General features: G+C 50.2%; 2 protein-coding genes across 2 annotated transcripts; one reads left to right on the top strand and one right to left on the bottom strand.

The window, feature by feature from the left end:
* The first annotated feature begins 382 nt into the window (after positions 1-382).
* Positions 383-8,244, top strand: LOC119094921 (organic cation transporter protein). Its single transcript, XM_037217831.1, has 8 exons — positions 383-460; positions 2,283-2,386; positions 3,119-3,276; positions 4,201-4,369; positions 5,060-5,290; positions 5,656-5,867; positions 6,302-6,486; positions 7,092-8,244. The coding sequence occupies exons 1-8, from the start codon at positions 383-385 to the stop codon at positions 7,290-7,292; spliced, it is 1,338 nt and encodes a 445-aa protein (XP_037073726.1). The 3' UTR covers positions 7,293-8,244.
* A 2,847-nt stretch (positions 8,245-11,091) lies between these two features.
* On the bottom strand, positions 11,092-14,986 carry LOC119095956 (uncharacterized). The gene is made up of 7 exons (XM_037218817.1): positions 14,641-14,986; positions 14,080-14,220; positions 13,609-13,723; positions 13,094-13,197; positions 12,424-12,615; positions 12,039-12,173; positions 11,092-11,371 (listed from the first exon to the last, which is right to left on the bottom strand). The coding sequence occupies exons 1-7, from the start codon at positions 14,929-14,931 to the stop codon at positions 11,267-11,269; spliced, it is 1,083 nt and encodes a 360-aa protein (XP_037074712.1). The 5' UTR covers positions 14,932-14,986; the 3' UTR covers positions 11,092-11,266.
* Positions 14,987-16,627: the final 1,641 nt, after the last annotated feature.

The following is a 16,627-nucleotide window of genomic DNA, read 5'->3' as shown; positions in this document are numbered from 1 at the left end:
AGGTTTGTTTCTGAATCCATTACACGTAATATACCATTGATCTCTTTAGCGTGCCATAGATGTGGCTGCTGGTTGAAAAACCTCCAGTTAATCCGTACTCCATCGGATGGAGACGGCGTGGTGGACACCTTGCTGTTGGTCCTGTGAGAACGCTGTGGTTAACCCTGCCGATTTGTGAGGTTGATGACAATTTAGGTTGAGTTGTCTTATTTTCGTCGCGTGTTTTCCGATTTTATGATATTTCGCCACTGCGTTGCTTTACCTTGTTGGTGGTTATGGTGATGAACATGGTGATGGTGATGATGGTGATGCCAGTTATTATTGTATCGTTATCAAGATTACTGTCATGATGATGGCGATGGTGACGATAATCATCATCAACATGATGCTGATGATGGTGATAACGATGGTGACGATGGTACATATGAGGATGCTGATACTGATGCTGGTGCTGGTGGTGGTAGTAATAATGGCGATTAGGCTTAAGCATGGTTTGTTGCTGCACTCGGCAGCGTTCCATTCGACGATGCATCCATAACTATTGACTGATTGTGTAAAATGCGTGTGCAATGGGCAGCGGGCGTAGTATTCGTGAGCCAGCCGTTTATTGCGACTTTAATGGTTGAACACACGAGTGTTGATGGAATCATTGCGAAACTTGCGGGGATTACAAGCACGAGACTACCAGCCACTTCAAAGCATTGAGCCACGGCTATTCACATACTCATTTCCTTGCATAGATCATTAGCAGTGTTCTTTTTCGAGCGACGATAGGCACGACTGGGCCAGCATAAAACACAAAAACACGGATTGTGATCATCTGATGTGCATCATTTGCCAGTAACGTCAGTGAAACGTGTCTTTGGAATAAAACGGGGCATTGGCAAATCTTTTTACACACATCAGTTAGGGCCTGATTAGTGACAGGGTGACAAATGTCCACAAATTGGGTGCAAAACCCTATTGCTATTTGACACAATAGCACCAGTTAACAAGGCTTATCAGTATTGTCGGTAAGGATAGACAGGAAAACATCTGTGGCAAGCTGTATCCGCATCTCTGTTGTATTCTTTTTTCATCTCGCGACTGGTACATCCCTAGCTGTAATCATCTCTAACGACGGCTGACTTCTTCGAAACATACTACTTGACGTGTTCATTTATCTATGGACTGTAGCACGGTGCACGTCTGTAAAGTGCAGTAGAGTGTCTGGGAGCCAGTTGCGCACAGTTGCAACGATATGTCTCAAAGCCCTTCACATCGAATTGCTTGGAGAAGAATGTGTCGTCGCCACATCGGCTTCAACTTTGCGCACTAGCGTATACCGGTGGTCGTGTGTTCAATACGGGAGACGTGTGCTCGGCCAGCATACAACAATAAAGGAGACGTGCTCTCGGCCAACATATAACAAGACAGGAAACGCAACACAAAACAATACAGGATACGTGCGCGCGGCCAGCATCTAACAAAACAGGACACGTAACACATAACAATACAGGAGACGTGTGCTCGGCCAACAAATAACAAAACAAGAAACGCAACACATGACAATACAGGAGGCGTGTATTCAGCTAACATATAACAATGCAAGAGACACAATACATAACAATACAGGAGACGTGTGCTCGGCTAGCATTTAACGAGAACTTTTCCACATTACCACAAAGTATGGTCGACATCAGTAGTGTGGTTGGGCAGAATTTACTGTTTTTTTACAGGCGATGTGTCCTCGGGAACGTCTTTTTATGGACGACAGAAAATGGCCAAGAGTTATGCTGTATATCCCGATGTGCTTTAGCCATTTTCGCCCGTGGTGTGTTTTGTGCCCATCCGTACGGAATTCGCCGTATGCACACTTATGTGTCGCTTCCCGAGCGCATATTACTATAGCACACATTGCAGCTGGACAAGGGAAAGCTATTCCATCCAGTTTCATGTTAATGTCGCAACGTGTGGCTGCTGCCTATACCATAGCACAAAACAGGAATATGCAGCAATGGATTCCAGCAACTCGCCGCACTGTTACCACAATCTGGAGGCGACGAAGAATGGAAGTTTTCCTGCCGCATTTCGTAGTTTACGGAACCTGGCCTGTTCTTTGAAGGGAACCTAACGCCTTTTGAACTGAGAACCTCCGTTTTTATCAAACACCTGAAAGTTTTGGACTAAGAGCATCAGTCCTTTCGAAGCACCGATCTCGTCCCTTTGAAGCCGGAACGAAATGTACAACAAGCGCGCCGCCGCCACAGCCGGATGAGTGACGTTGATTGGTGTCCCTGCAGAACGACTGGGTGTGCAATGATGCCTGGCGACCGTTCGTCGTGCACGCCGTCTTCTGGGTGGGCAACATCGTCGGCTCCTGGATCTGGGGCACCATCAGCGACAAGTGAGTCGCAGCGCGCTGGCGCCGGCGCGCTGTTGACGGCGGCGGTGTTGATGTCGGCGATTGGCGTGCTCAGCTGGCGGCCGGATCTGTGTTGTATCCCGGATGACGTCCGGAGGCCAGCGATGTTATCCCGTACACACGCCTCGCGCCGTCTGACGCCCCACGTCGCCCCCAGTCACGCCACCACGGGGAGACGTCTCCTCGGCATGCTGGTGGCACCCCCTTAACAGAGTGTTAGGAAGTGCGCCACGCCCATCCTTTGCCTACGATTGCTGGTATGGACTGCTCAACGAAAGGCGCTGTCCTGCCATTTGATTACCACCATTTGGTTGTTGAAGATCTTGCTGTCACTGCGCTCTCTATCATGCAAGTGATGCTGTATTCCGACCCCAATTGACAGTGTTCTCGGAACCCCAGTTCACCGCGTTTCCGGGGCTCCAGCTGATTGTGCGATCGGTGCTCGAACTGACTGCGATCCGGGCTCCATCTAGATGTGCTCCAGGGTTCCACCTGACTGTGCTCTCAGCTGCCTACTGAACTGTGCTATCGATGCTAAAGCTGATCGTGTTGTCGGTGCTCCAGCTAATTGTGGTCCCAGGACTCCAGATGACTGTGCTGTCGTTGCTCCAGCTGACTGTGGTCCCGGAGCTCCAGATGACTGTGCTGTCGGTGCTCCAGCTGATTGTGGTCCCGGGGCTCCAGCTGACTGTACTGGCTGTGCTCCGCCGCCAGGGTTGGCCGCCGTCCGGCTACGCTGGCCTCGTTCGTGGTGTACGCCGCCGGTGGCGCCCTCACCTTGGCCTGGCCCTCCAGCATGGCCGCCCTAGCGGCCGTCCGCTTTCTCGTTGGCACGGCGCACCACACCATCTCTCATCTGCCCTACATGCTAGGTGAGATGCCCACACCGTCTCCCATCTGCCCTGCATGCTGGTTGGAATGCCCACACCATCTCACATCTGCTATAATATTAAGCCCGTGCCAATCCTGGGGTGGGGGCACCGATAATATAATGGTCATAGGGAGTGTTCCACATTGGTAGGGGGGAGGAGGGTAAACTGAAGTAGTCATATTGAAATTCATTCGGTGCAGATCACAGCCCTACCCTTCCAAAGACCTAAGCCCTCTAGTTTCTGAGGTACACGCCCGCGAAAATAGTGAAAGGCATATGGGGGAGAGTGCTTCAGTCATCTTGCTATTCATCGCATCATAATAACGTCATTCAAATCCTACTATTCCATGAGCCATGCGGCGATCAAGACTAAATATGATTGCGGAGGCGTTCATATCTGGCGTTCGTGAGCGCGATTACCAGATATAACAGCCATCAGTTGGTTTTTCATCAAGTTGTCTCAGAAACGATGGCGTGCTCAAACAATGACGTTTTGAGGAGCATCTTTACTTAACAGGGAATTGTGTTGCTTGGAACAGCTTTTTCTCTGAAAGGATACCAATAGCTGTAAGCGAGCTTATTTCATCATATTTAATGCCTGCTTCATTATGTTCAAATGTGAAGCGCTCCCTTCAAGCTGCGAGTCTTGAGAACCGGAGATACGAGGTTTCGTTCCCGCGGTGCCTGCGCCTTCTGCCAGGGTGAGGGGGCAAGCGTCGCCACATGGCCTCAGCAGCTGAGTGCATCGCAAATCCCAAATGACGACGACTACCACCCTTGGTGAGAGCCCCGCATCATCTCCTAACAAGTCCACATGGTGGATGAGGATCCCAAACCATCCCCAAACTTCCCACAAATGCTGTTCTGCGAGCCACCTGACTGTCGTGAGCCGTCAGCAACCAATGGCGCGCGTCCTCTTGGGCAGTGATCGAGTACTGCGGTGCGAGGGCCCGCGTCTACCCGCTGCTGGCGCTCATTGGCTCCTGGGGCGTGGGCGGCGCGCTACTGCCCTGGATCGCCTACCTGGTCTGGGACTGGCGCATCCTGATGCTGCTCTCCAGCCTGCCGCTCCTGCTCACCCTGGCGTTTTACAAGTGAGCGGGGCGGAGGAGGGACGGTGGGGTGGGAGCAGCGCCATGCTCTGGCCGCTGAACAGCTGGTGACGGCTAATCGCCGCAGAGAATCTGCAGCGATTTGTTGTCATGTGCGCATCGTGAATTCAACGTCTCAGCCAGAAACCATCCAGCGTCATCGTGTATCAGCCGTAATCTTGGATTCGTCAACCGGACAACCGTCTGTTGCCTCGTAACCCGTCACTTGCACCCAGATTTGTCAGCTGGATACCCGTCCGTTACCTCGTCACCCGTTACCTCGTCACCCGTTACCTCGTCACCCGTTACCTCGTCACCCGTTACCTCGTCACCCGTTACCTCGTCACCCGTTATCCCGTCACCCGTCACCTCACCTCCGTCTCCTCACCACCCGTCATTTCGTCACTCGTCACCTTGCCACCCGTCACTTCGCCACCCTTCACCTTGTCACTCGTCACCTCGTCACCCGTCACCTCGTCGCCTCATCACCTCGTCGCCTGTCACCCATCATCCGTCACTTCGTCACTCGTTGCCCGCACCTGGATTCGTCTCCAGATACCTGATGAAGCTCTTGTATTGGTTTGCTCTGGGATCACCTTCCCGTTGTTGACGGGAGTCACTGTGCATGTTGAGAGTTTGCTTTACGAAATTATTCCTCGCAGCTACATCTCAGCGTCAAACCTTTCCTCGCAGCTACATTCCGGAGTCATCCTCCTGGCTGATGGTTCGTGGTCGCGGAGAGGAGGCGGCCACCCTCTTGAGGAAGATGGCGGCAATCAATGGGCAGACGCTGGATGAGGAAGCGTTCGGCGAGGTGCTTATCGACATGACGGCCCGCGATCCCGACAAGGAGACACAGAGCATCCTGCTGGTGCGGAAGCACCCCCGCCTGATGAAGAACATGGTGCTGGTCATTCTGCTGTGGTGAGAACATTGTGGGCGTATTCTGTGGTGTGGTAGTATATTTTGCACGCGCTGCACGCCTTTTTCTGTAAGTGTTGTTAGAGCCTGACAAAAACAAATTTGTTAGAATTTCCATGCTCCGAATGGGATGGTTACATGCTCCTCCCTCCCCTCTCGTCACTGTACCCGTCATGACATCACTTTCTATGTGGTTTTCTAACTTTAAAAGCATCCCATTAGTGATAAGTGAACTCTTCATATCAGGTGCTTGCTTCCGTACTTTCAAATGTGGATCATTCCTCTAAACGACTTCGACAGTCGGTGTGTTTGTCATCGTCAACCACCGACTCAGGAACCCAGGCTGACCTCGACTGCCGCGTCGACAGGATGGTGTCGTGTCTGTGCTTCTACGGACACACGCAGAACACGGGCAACCTGGGCGGCTCTGTATTCAGCTCGTTCTCGCTCGGCGCCACTACCGAGCTGCTGGCTATGACCGTGCCGTTCATCATCAACGCACGGGGTCGCAAGTGGCCGATGGCCCTCTTCTTCGTCACGTCCGGCCTCTGCGGCCTGCTCTACGCCCTGCTCGGCGATGGTGAGAGCAGCCACGCCCCCACCGGCGGCGGCGGCGCGGGATAGCTTGTAGATGCCACTGCTGGCAGCCGTCACACCATCGTTAGAATGGCTTGGTCATAGGATAGGTTTGGCCCGTCAGGGCATTGGATTACCCTCGAATTGTTAACTGTACTAAGGGGAAAGAACGACCCCTTACGCACCTGGATCAATATTTGTTTTCACCCTGCATCTGTGCCGGGTTTTCTTGAGTCTGCTGTGCACGTGGTACATCACGTTATGTGCGAGAAAAAAATTGTCAGCAGTGGGTGAGAAGCACACTATGTCACAGTTAATCGCTTACATGGTCCTAGCCACTCAAACGCGGATGACGTGAGGTAGCGACAAAAGAGCCGGCGGCATGACAAACCTCCCGCATCAAAGCCGCGGCCGTCTGACCGTTGCCGGCGGCTGCAGCGCTGCCTGGCCCGGCGCGTCTGGCACTGGGCCTCACCGGGCGGATGCTCATCATGGGCGCCTACAGCACCTGCCTGCAGTACGGCCCCGAGCTCTTCCCCACCGTCATCCGCGGCCAGAGCCTGGCACTGTACGAGCTGCTCGGTGGCGTGGCCATCTTCATCAGCCCCTCCATCGTCTACCTGGTACGGGCCGTGCAGAAGCACCTATGGACGGATCTCACGGAAAATTGAATATTTCGCATTCGGTGGACATGACATAGATTTCGTTTTTAGCATTGGATTTATCAGAGTTGATAACCGAAACATGTTCCGCTAAGCTTGTTTTGTAGCTGATATCGGGCGAAGGGATGCAGTTGCTCATGCCATCTCTCTTCGTTCACCCTCTGCATTCTCGTGCAGCAGCCAAAAACTTTTTGGAGTGGTGATGACTGGCTTGTTGATGAGCGTTTGATGGTATACAGTGAGTTCCAGTTGAATAACTTGGAGAATTGCGATTTTTTGACATAGTCCGAACAAAGTAATCCTGAAACCGCCCTCGATACCGAAGAATGCCAAAAATTTGCCAGAGCATGTCAAACTGGTGTAAAAGGCCAACAAGCCACATCACGTCGACTGGAATGGTTTGTCTATGAGAGAGAAAGGCTAGAGGGTTTGAATGAACCCCCGGAATGTATGCATACATGGTTATCCAAAGTTGTCATCCTTGTCGAATGAACGTATCTTTCTAGTTTTAGCTAAGGTTCCAAAAGTGAACTGGGTGCCGATGACTTTGGTCGTGCGTTTTACAGCACCAGCAGACCCCGGGGCTGCCACTGCTGATCATCGGCGCCATGTCGCTGCTTGGCGGCGCCATCACCACCCTGCTGCCGGAGACGGCCGGCCTCAACCTGCCACAGACGCTGCTGGATGGAGACCTGCTGGGACGAGATCAGAGTGTGCTGCCCTGCCGACGCCGGCCACAGCGCCAGGAGGGTGGAGACAAGGCGTAGTGACGAACTGAGCTGTGCCGTGACGAGACGACCCGATGCCAAGACGGCGCGGATCGGTGGGTGGGCCGAGCGAGTGGGCAGCGATGGGCGCGAGGGAAAGCGCTGGAGTGCCTTGGATGCTCCTGAAGGGTGACAGCGAACTATGGATGGCAGTGAGCAGCGCTTGGCGATGGTATAAACACGTTCGGAAAATGGCGTGCGTCGGGCGAAAAATTGTGGATCTTGCTGGACAGTGGCGAGATGGCTCACAGAGCTACGGAGAGACGAGACAAACTGTGATGAAAATTGACTGATTTGATCCAAAAGCGAAGTGATGCAGACTGGCATACTGGCAGGAATGCGCAGGACGAACGTGCGACGACCAAATTTGGTGAATCGCTTGAAAAGAGTGTGGCGAAATGGTTGGAAGCACTCAATTTTTAGTACTGATCACACATTTGGTGCATCTAATTGACAGCGAACGGCATTTAGCATAGGGACTGCTAACGCAGCTCTCACCTGATAACCTCCGAGCTCGGTGGCGATGCCTCTCAGGATTCGACGCGCCATAGAATGGACGCGATATCCCCAAACGCATACTTGCTAGTCCAGGATTGGGGCCACCTTATTGCGCTTTCAAGGGATGCGTTCTGAAGGAATAGCTCTAGATCAAGGAATATCACTGCTGGCATACCAGAAGTCACCACATTGTTCTCCCTAAGTGTTGCTCCATGACCAAGAGAGCAAGACCAAGTTTGTTTATGTCGTGACCAAGACTTTGTATCAGCCACTTCAGCTTCTACTTCATTAATGCATTCGCCCAATTGCCATCACGGCTGGTGGCTAGTGGTGAACGACGATTAGTATGTAAATGAAGGGTACTTAAATTGTCTTGGCTGCTCTTTTGCAGGTGTACAACTGAGTGAACCCGTGAACCACGTATTGCACTAACCTTACCACTGCCACGGGACTACTCGTGTAGTATAGCGTTGTGTTCAGGTATGGCTGAAGCGCAAAACGCTCCACGTGCTGCACAACTTTCATCAGATGCGCATAGCCTTAGTTGAACGTTCTGAGTGTTTGTTGCCAAACTTATCAATGTTGGTCTTGCTAATATGGATTGTGTTTAAGGATAGATGCGTCCACTCATTGAAGGTCCTTTAATTGGAATAGATCGCTGGCTCGTCCAGTGTTCTGTCAATACAAGCCCCTTCCTCAGAACGGTTTTTGTAGATACCATACGCAAAGTCCGCGCACTGAACCGGTCACTTTGTCTTCAAGCCAGCACTTATACAATGCACCCGAGACGCAAACTAGTTTTCGTGAGAAAACGTTATTCGGCTTTGAAATTATTCATACCGAGCGGCTGCAGAATAATACAGCACGTTGCAAAGGCCCAGGCGCACGTTCTTCGGCACGCTTAACTCTGCGACCCGGCGCACCCACCTGGATCACAGTGGTTTTGATTGCCTGGAAGTCAGTGGTTTGGATGGCCTGGAACTCAGTGGTTTACATGGCCTGGAACTCTGGTTTGTTTAGATGGCCTGGAACTCAGTGGTTTAGAGGGCCTGGAACTCAGTGGTTTAGACGGCGTGGAAGTCGGTGGTTTAGATGGCCTGGATTCAGTGGTTCGGATGGTTTGTGTGTCCACATACTGAGGGCCGATTTCCCAGCTATCGGTGACGTCATCCTTCGCGTTGTCAACCGCTGCTATACCAAGCGAGATGCCCCGGCGATTGGCATAATTCCCTGATCCATCCCATCTGCCCCTCATCCCTGCCATCACCAGCGCCGTGAAGCGAGTCGCCCAATGACAGCTTACCACTACCTTTGACAGCTTACCACTACCTTTGACAGCTTACCACTACCTTTGACAGCTTACCACTACCTTTGACAGCTTACCACTACCTTTGACAGCTTACCACTACCTTTGACAGCTTACCACTACCTTTGACAGCTTACCACTACCTTTGACAGCTTACCTCACAACCATCTCCTTGCATCCTCCCAGCACGATTTCCCTCCTCGTCACACGACGGATGTCGCGCTGGAATCAGTATCTGAACTCCGGTATCTGACTGCATTCTTGACGCCACCGACAGGGAGAGGTTTCCCTACCGTGCCTTAGTGATTTAAAGGGAGTGTGTCTGGTGTTTTCGATTTTCCAAATGCACGCCTAAGGGAGTTTTGCAATTATCTATGCGCTCCAATGTGCGTTTCGGTCTTCCAACGGTTTTTTTATCGATCGTATCAATGGCTATGGATGAACAAACACAATGCTAAAAAATGAACCAGTCAACCCACAGGAAAGGGCGAATGCACTGGCTTATATGTGGCGGACAACTGCGCGCTAGTGACATGGCCATTATCTTAGTTGCTACGGTCTCGTGCGCATGGGAGAGTGCTGGTGGTATAGAGCGGTACGCACTTGAAGATCCTTTGCCTAATTCGAGACGAAAAAAATCGATACCCTGAACATGCCTGGTGTACCAGCATATTTTGCCAGCATGTGCCAGCATCGCAGCGGCAATTTCAGCGCACGTGCCTTGCTATTTCGAGCGCTGAATTCCGTGCACATGCATTCGGAATTCTGTCATTAATTTCAGGGTATAGAAACCTTAGCCGCCTATAGCCGCTGCCAGAACAACGCAGAACAATCGCATTTTCATAGAGCCTAGTGCAGCCGATAGACACGACACAAAACTTCTGCCTCATCTCAATATAAAGTAGGTCAACATGAATTAATCGCGGTGCGCATCAACTGACCAGTCTTACCACGCAGCCAACCCCGTGCACCCGCAACCCCTAGCTGAATGTAAACAAAAATGACTATAAAAAACATCGGCATATTGACCGCCGCCATCTCTGCGCTCGCAAGCTGCTGTCAGCGCTGACAAGCAACATCGACGGAAAGCGATTGGCTAGAGCGAACGATACCTTCTCAATGATGATGTGTTTAGTAATGAATATTGCTTGGGGACTACCCCATAACTTCATTCTTCCATACAAAACTAAGAAAATGTTGGGGCTGTGACAATTTCTCGTCAGTGAAGGCGAATTGATACATGCCAATGGCACCAAAAATTTTAGATTAAAGTTATAAATCTAGATAAACGACATCCAAACTCTTGCCTTTATCTACCTGACTAGTAACACGTTACATGAACTTCATAAGATTTGTCAAGCAGGACTTGCCGGAAAGAAACCCATGCTGACTACTAATTATCAACTGATGCCTATCTGAGTGCAACAGAATGTTAGCCTTAGTGCATTTCTCTAAGGTCTTGCATACTATTGAGGTAAGACTGATAGGCCTGTAGCTGCTGTCACTCTTTGTGGTCCCCTTCTTAAATATCGATACTACATCGGCATTGCGCCAGTCCTCAGGTGCTTCCGAAAAGCTCAATGGACCCAGCTTGACTGAAGTCACTGAAAAACTATCAATACTGAAGCCATCCAGGTCCCCCAGGCGTGGTAGACGTCTCGCTAGGATAATGCATGAGGCAGCCGAAACTATATGCATTCCCCTGGCTACGCTGTTCCGCATAGCCGCGTAGCATAGCTGTTTCGCCTCCATTCTTTGCATCCGTATTTGGGCGTTTCGTTGAAATGTTCATGATATCATAAATTGCGGTCATGGAGACTTTGGCTGATTTGCCCTTAAAAGGCTGAGCACGGTTGTGTTGCTAAGTTGGACTTCACTGTCATCTTATATCTTATGACATCGCGCTACGCTGCTGGTCACAATGTTGTCTGCCTGGATTTTGTTCGGCGACATAAAAAGCGTGTTTTCACCCCTGACTGCCTACAACACAGAGGATAGCGACTAAACGTATATTTTCATACCACCATGCAGAGTTGACGACAGGACGTAAGTTTTGCATTGTAAACCTGGCTTAATGGTAATCTGCACGAAATCCAAAATTAAAGATGCATTATTCGGCTGACAACATTAATGACATGCCGAACGTTCAGGACTTGGCGTTGTTTTTTTATCAGTGCTTGCCGGCAAACTTCGGGTTGCGGTAACGGTAGCAGTAACGACGGAAGTTGGACAGGTATCTGGAGACATACCCGGAGTTGAGCCTTGCCGGGGCATTCTGAAAGAAAATCCACTTGGTGAGACTGACAGGTGACTGGAGTCCTATTCCACTGGATACGGCGCATTGTGCTGACAGGCCTAGCGTGGCACGCGCTATAATACGCATTTCGGCAACATTTGATGATTGGCGTGCACGCTCTGAACGTTGCTTACTCTGGAACCGCCGACGTAAAGCTGACACTGGGGATATGGGGCTGAACCAGTTTGGGGACGGATGCCTTCACCAGGAAGATTTTCATTTCCCGGACACATGGAGCTACTCATGTGCCCACCCGCTACCTATTCCAATCAGTTGTGCCGAAACGTTACTGACCCGCTTGTTAGCTTTAAGCTTTGGAAACGTGTCAGGAAGGACTACATCCAAACATACTATTTTGAATTTACAAATGCAAATGTAATGTTTCCTGCACAAATAACGAATGCAAGGAGTGAACAGTTATGTCGCATAGCATTTCTCCGAACACCTCCAAAACATTTCGGAAGCCTATTAATTATTACATATTACTACCGTACCCGTAATTTTCCTAAAAACTGTACCTAAACAGAAGTGTTACCTATTTCGTTTGGCTACCCGTGGGTTCATTTATCTCGAGCAAGTGCTCTAATTACCAAGTCACATTCGAATCTGTCAGTAATGCAGACTGAGTAATATTAAGAGCACTTACCCTGCCATGGAGTTTGAAGAAGGCGAGGAAGACCGCCTGGAAACCGACGGTTCTTCTGATTTCTTGCGGCAGGGAGGAGTACCCGATGACGGCCAGGACCAGCAGGTCCGAGCGGATTCCTCCAGCAAACCGCTTCTGCAAAAGCGTGATCACCAGGTTAGCGGTGCACGTCATTCGCATTACCCGAGGACCATCAAGTGCAAGTTATCAATCGATGTCGATGTGGTGATAGGTCACTCCACATAAAACGCCGCTAGCCCCATCAGGTTCCGGCTGACATGGCCACGCAATTATTTGGCAGCACAATTCACTTGCATTCACCCCGCTGCTGCGTGACGCAGCCCTTCGTCGCCCGTAGAAAGCGGCGTTGAGTCTACACACTTACCACGAAGGGATGGATCAACCTTCTGATGGTGGCCGGGCTGATCCCGCGGATTTGACTGACGAATCTACGCTGCGGGACATGGATGTCGCGCAGGTAGCCGTTCAGACCTCCAACCGAGGCTTGAGGCTGGTTGAACCTCGGGACGCCGATACCGGAGAGCACGGACAGGATGCCAGCGCCCGAGTTTGTGGGCTGGCGGAAAAACCACATGGTGCTGGTGCTGACAACAGCTTTCGCACCGAGGGTAAGAGCGTTACGTTGGTGATGGCGCCAGTGAGAGCCCGGGCGCTGAGGCTGGCGCAACGCAAACGGCGCAACCATCGTGACGGCAACAACACAGGTGCTGGGCCTGATGAAACAGCGGCACTGCGATGCTGATGAAAGCTGACAGGCGAGGCTAGCAAAATGACGGAGTGGTGCGGATTCCAACAGCAGCCTGGCTGCATATCAAAGATGAGAATATAAGAGTACTTCCGACGTTTTTCCTAATTAGATGCAGCTCAACGAATGCGAGTTATCGAACATAAGAAGAAACGCATCTCCATAGTATTGATCTTCTCTTTGTAAAAGTATCACCTAACGGGATGAACCGCTTAAATACTCAAGAGGGCATGACTTGAGTGGTTCCGCAGCTTCAATACCAATTAAGAGGTCATCCCGCCAGACTTACAGCAGTGATGGAGGAGCTGATGGGTCGGAAGACGGTGGGGAGGGAGGACAGCGGCAGCGAGTTGTAGAGCGAGTTCAGAGACCCGGCGGCTGGGATGGCTCCGACTGAAACAAAGGCGGCGTTGGTCTTAGCCCGACCAATTTCATTTTGTGGTCCCAGCGGCGTTCAGGCAGCATCTTTGCCTTTATGTGGCGTTGCTTTGTGGTCATTTGGTGCCGAACGTGTCGGGATAAATGCCACTTTCGTTCTTACTGTGACCAGTACAAATTACGTTTTGACATCTAGGTTTTCCTACGCATTTCAAAATCTTATCAACATTTCATGAGCGCCAGCAAAACGTTCGCAGCCAGATTTTGTGCAAGCCGCCACCGATATACCAAACAGGACAGACCAGGCGGCAGGTCAGGTGATCCTTGCATCACAGACCTTCACACGGACCACCACAGAACAACACAGACATCTACCCATGAATCACATTCATATTGGTGTTCATGGATACCAATGCAAAGACTCACAGCCTTGGCCATTGTAACCCAGCACACGTCTGGTGAAGAAGTTGTTAAAGCTGTCCGAGGACACGGGCCGGAGCTGTTGGGCGGCCAGGCGGATGTCAAAGAGAGCCAGAGGCGCCTGCGACAGAATAAAGACACAATGACCATCGGCTGAGATACAGAGGAGCAGCAAGTATGGCCTGCCCTTCTGAAGCAAAACAATTCGTGTTTTGTGAAATGTTGCTCAACGATCACCTTTTGTATTCCAAACAAAACTCCGTTGCTCTCAAAGCTGTCTTGAACATTTTCATGGACGTAAAAGGTTACATAGTCGGATTACCAAAAGCGATGTAATATCTCATGGCGCATCGGGGCGTGCAGGATGTGAATAATCTAATGATGAGATCTGCAATTATGTGGCCATCATGCAAGCTCTGGCAATATTAGCGTTACAAAGAAATAATTGGTGTGCATAAAACCCCAGGCTGTACTCACGGTCACGCTAGACCAGTATGGGAACTTGTATTTGACCAGGTACGATCTCAGTCCGCTGAGGTAAGAACCTCGGTAGAACGGAGCCGGCAGAACTTCAAACACAGCGACCAGGAACGCCAAGCGACGGGGCCGGGCCGGGATCTACACATATGCATGCATTATCGCAGAGCCATTTAGGCCATGCCGGAAAGCACTGAACACGTTTCATATAGCACAAGGTATTAGCGAAGCCAACAGTAAAGCATGAATATATCGCTCAGCAAGTTCCTCGAGACAATCCGACCGTGTTAAACAGATGAGAGCTGAGAAAAGTATAGCGTACTGGTCAAGCATCGCAGTAAGGTAAAATACTGAACGGAAGTTACAGAACTCTCCACCTGACGTCTATTGGCTGGGAAATAATTGTGGACAATTATGACCATCACAAATTTAAAGCTACACGATGAGTAAAATAAAGGTGCGCGATGCGAGCACACCAAACAACAGGATATTCCTGGTGATTTACACAGTGGCCCAGGCAGCCGATGCTACGTCACCATAAGCTGACGGTGGTATGCTCACCCCACTATAACTGGTCCGCCTGTAGATGGGCAGACGCTGTTGACTGAGGATGTAGCGGATGATGTAGGCGGCCGGCAGGCCGGGCAGATTGCTGTAACGCCTCTGCGCCAGCTGGATGGCCGAGTTATAGTCGCTGGGTCTCAGCAGACCTCCCAGGACGGAGTCATACGGGCTGGGCAGCGCGATGGTTTGACCGTGGCCGTGGCCGTGGCCGTGGCCGTGGCCGGGGTGGTGGTGGCCGTAAGTGGCCGCCACCGCCGCCAGAGTGACCACCAGAACGGTGCGGATCATGGCTGCTCTGTCGCTGTCGGTATTGCTCGGCCCCAGACCGTGCTACGAGTTGCTGACGGCTGGTGCCCGCTTTTATACGCGCTCAAGAGACACCTTTAAACACATGTCAACGCTAGGTACGTGGGCGTGGAGAGCTGGGGGAGGGGGAGGGGGCAGAGGCAGCAGGTCTGTCATTCTTGCAGAACGGTGCGCCAAAAGTGCAAAGTTGGTCAATGGCACGTGGTCATATAGAAAGGTCAACGTGCTGGGCATGTACAGCTTAAATCTGCATCTATAGGCGGCATTTCTGGTCAATGGTCGTCGCAAATAGTGCATACTTTCAGGGACTAGCTCACGTTTTATCATGTTGATTTATAGCAACTCAACAGTGGCTATCAACTCGCCATCACCATTCGTATTGTTGTCATATTTCCAACATTGAGAAGACAAGCGCAAGTTAAGGAAGTCAACAATTTGGTGGCACTGAGGATTAAATCCGCTCATAGCATTTTCAGATCCATTGATCAGATAGATTCATGTCGACCGTTATGCATGTTGTACGAATTAGCTTAAATACTTTAAAAACGTGCTTGTAATGTATTTGTAAAAAAATTTAGCTTCTGCTTAGCACTTCGACGGGGAAAAATTGTTTTAACACCATTCTCGTGGGCGTTGAATCGTTAAACCACGTTTAGCGAGATAAACCTACGCTTATCATACAAATCAGAACTTTTAGACATCCGCTTCTCCAGTCCACTCTTTTCGTCCACCGAAATTCCAGGAAATACCGGGCCCGGCAGTCAGCCATGTCAATCGGTCAAAGGGATGACTGCTGGCCGCGCTAATATGGCTTATATTGATGCTGTTTGGCGCAAGGGTGAGGTAAGGCGGGCTTTGAGAATTATTGTTTTTAAGGGCCATTGAACGTAAATCATGCCTGAGCGTGTAAACTCTGTAAGTTCTGCGTGTCTGTGAACAGGGACGCAGCCAGGATACAGAATTTTGTTTCTCCGCGTGTGTCTCGGATATGTCGTGTAATATTTTGAAATGTTTCGAAAGGTTACTGTTGTATAAAATTTAGCATATTAACAGCTGCACAAACATGATTTTACTACCGCACATCGCAATTTCATCAACATGTGCGTGTTTGCACACTTAATTTGAAAGCTCTGCTAAGTATTTCTGATGGCAAATTCCTCATTAAGTTTTTGTTTTTTCGCAGCCATACGCTGACAGCTTTTTAAAATGTTTTAAAAAGCTCCGCACCATAATCCATCATGAAAACTGCTATTATATAGTTCTATGCAATCATTCTCCAACTCCCCTAATTCAAGTGAAACGCTCTGAGATGTACGAAGTGGGTAACGTCAGACTGCAATATCAACCAGCAATGCATCTTGCAAAAGTGCTCGGAGATCTTATAGACATCTTAAAGAAACACAGCGTTTTATCAATGCTGAAATATGAGCCGCTCTCCAGACTCAGAGCAGGTGTAGTTGAGTTAAAATAATTTACGTTAGTTGTTCAGTGCATTAGCTAGGAACATTAGTGACACAGATAAGGCAGTAATGCTAACGTTATTCATCGGAAAAAAACAGGAGAATGGATATATATTGAGGTTGATATTTTGGCAACATGATTTTCTCGAAACAATAGCAGAAGTGGTTCTGCTAATGTCTCGAGAAAGGCATGTCGCCGAAATGTCACCCCAGCTATA

Source organism: Pollicipes pollicipes, unplaced genomic scaffold, assembly GCF_011947565.3.
Source record: "Pollicipes pollicipes isolate AB1234 unplaced genomic scaffold, Ppol_2.1 Scaffold_4219;HRSCAF=4965_pilon_pilon_pilon, whole genome shotgun sequence".
NCBI classification, from domain to species: domain Eukaryota; kingdom Metazoa; phylum Arthropoda; class Thecostraca; order Pollicipedomorpha; family Pollicipedidae; genus Pollicipes; species Pollicipes pollicipes.
This window is presented reverse-complemented; position numbering and strand designations above follow the sequence as displayed.

What these genes read in the sequence shown, in the direction of transcription:
- LOC119094921 (XM_037217831.1), top strand. Translation starts at nt 383, where the DNA reads ATGATGCTGATGATGGTGATAACGATGGTGACGATGGTACATATGAGG. An exon ending in TGATGCTGGTGCTGGTGGTG is followed by an intron (nt 461 to 2,282) that starts GTAGTAATAATG and finishes GTGTCCCTGCAG; the next exon opens with AACGACTGGGTGTGCAATGA. An exon ending in TCATCTGCCCTACATGCTAG is followed by an intron (nt 3,277 to 4,200) that starts GTGAGATGCCCA and finishes CCTCTTGGGCAG; the next exon opens with TGATCGAGTACTGCGGTGCG.
- LOC119095956 (XM_037218817.1), bottom strand. Translation starts at nt 14,931, where the DNA reads ATGATCCGCACCGTTCTGGTGGTCACTCTGGCGGCGGTGGCGGCCACT. An exon ending in GGGTTACAATGGCCAAGGCT is followed by an intron (nt 13,198 to 13,608) that starts GTGAGTCTTTGC and finishes CCTTTGTTTCAG; the next exon opens with TCGGAGCCATCCCAGCCGCC. An exon ending in TCAGCTCCTCCATCACTGCT is followed by an intron (nt 12,616 to 13,093) that starts GTAAGTCTGGCG and finishes TTTTTCCGCCAG; the next exon opens with CCCACAAACTCGGGCGCTGG.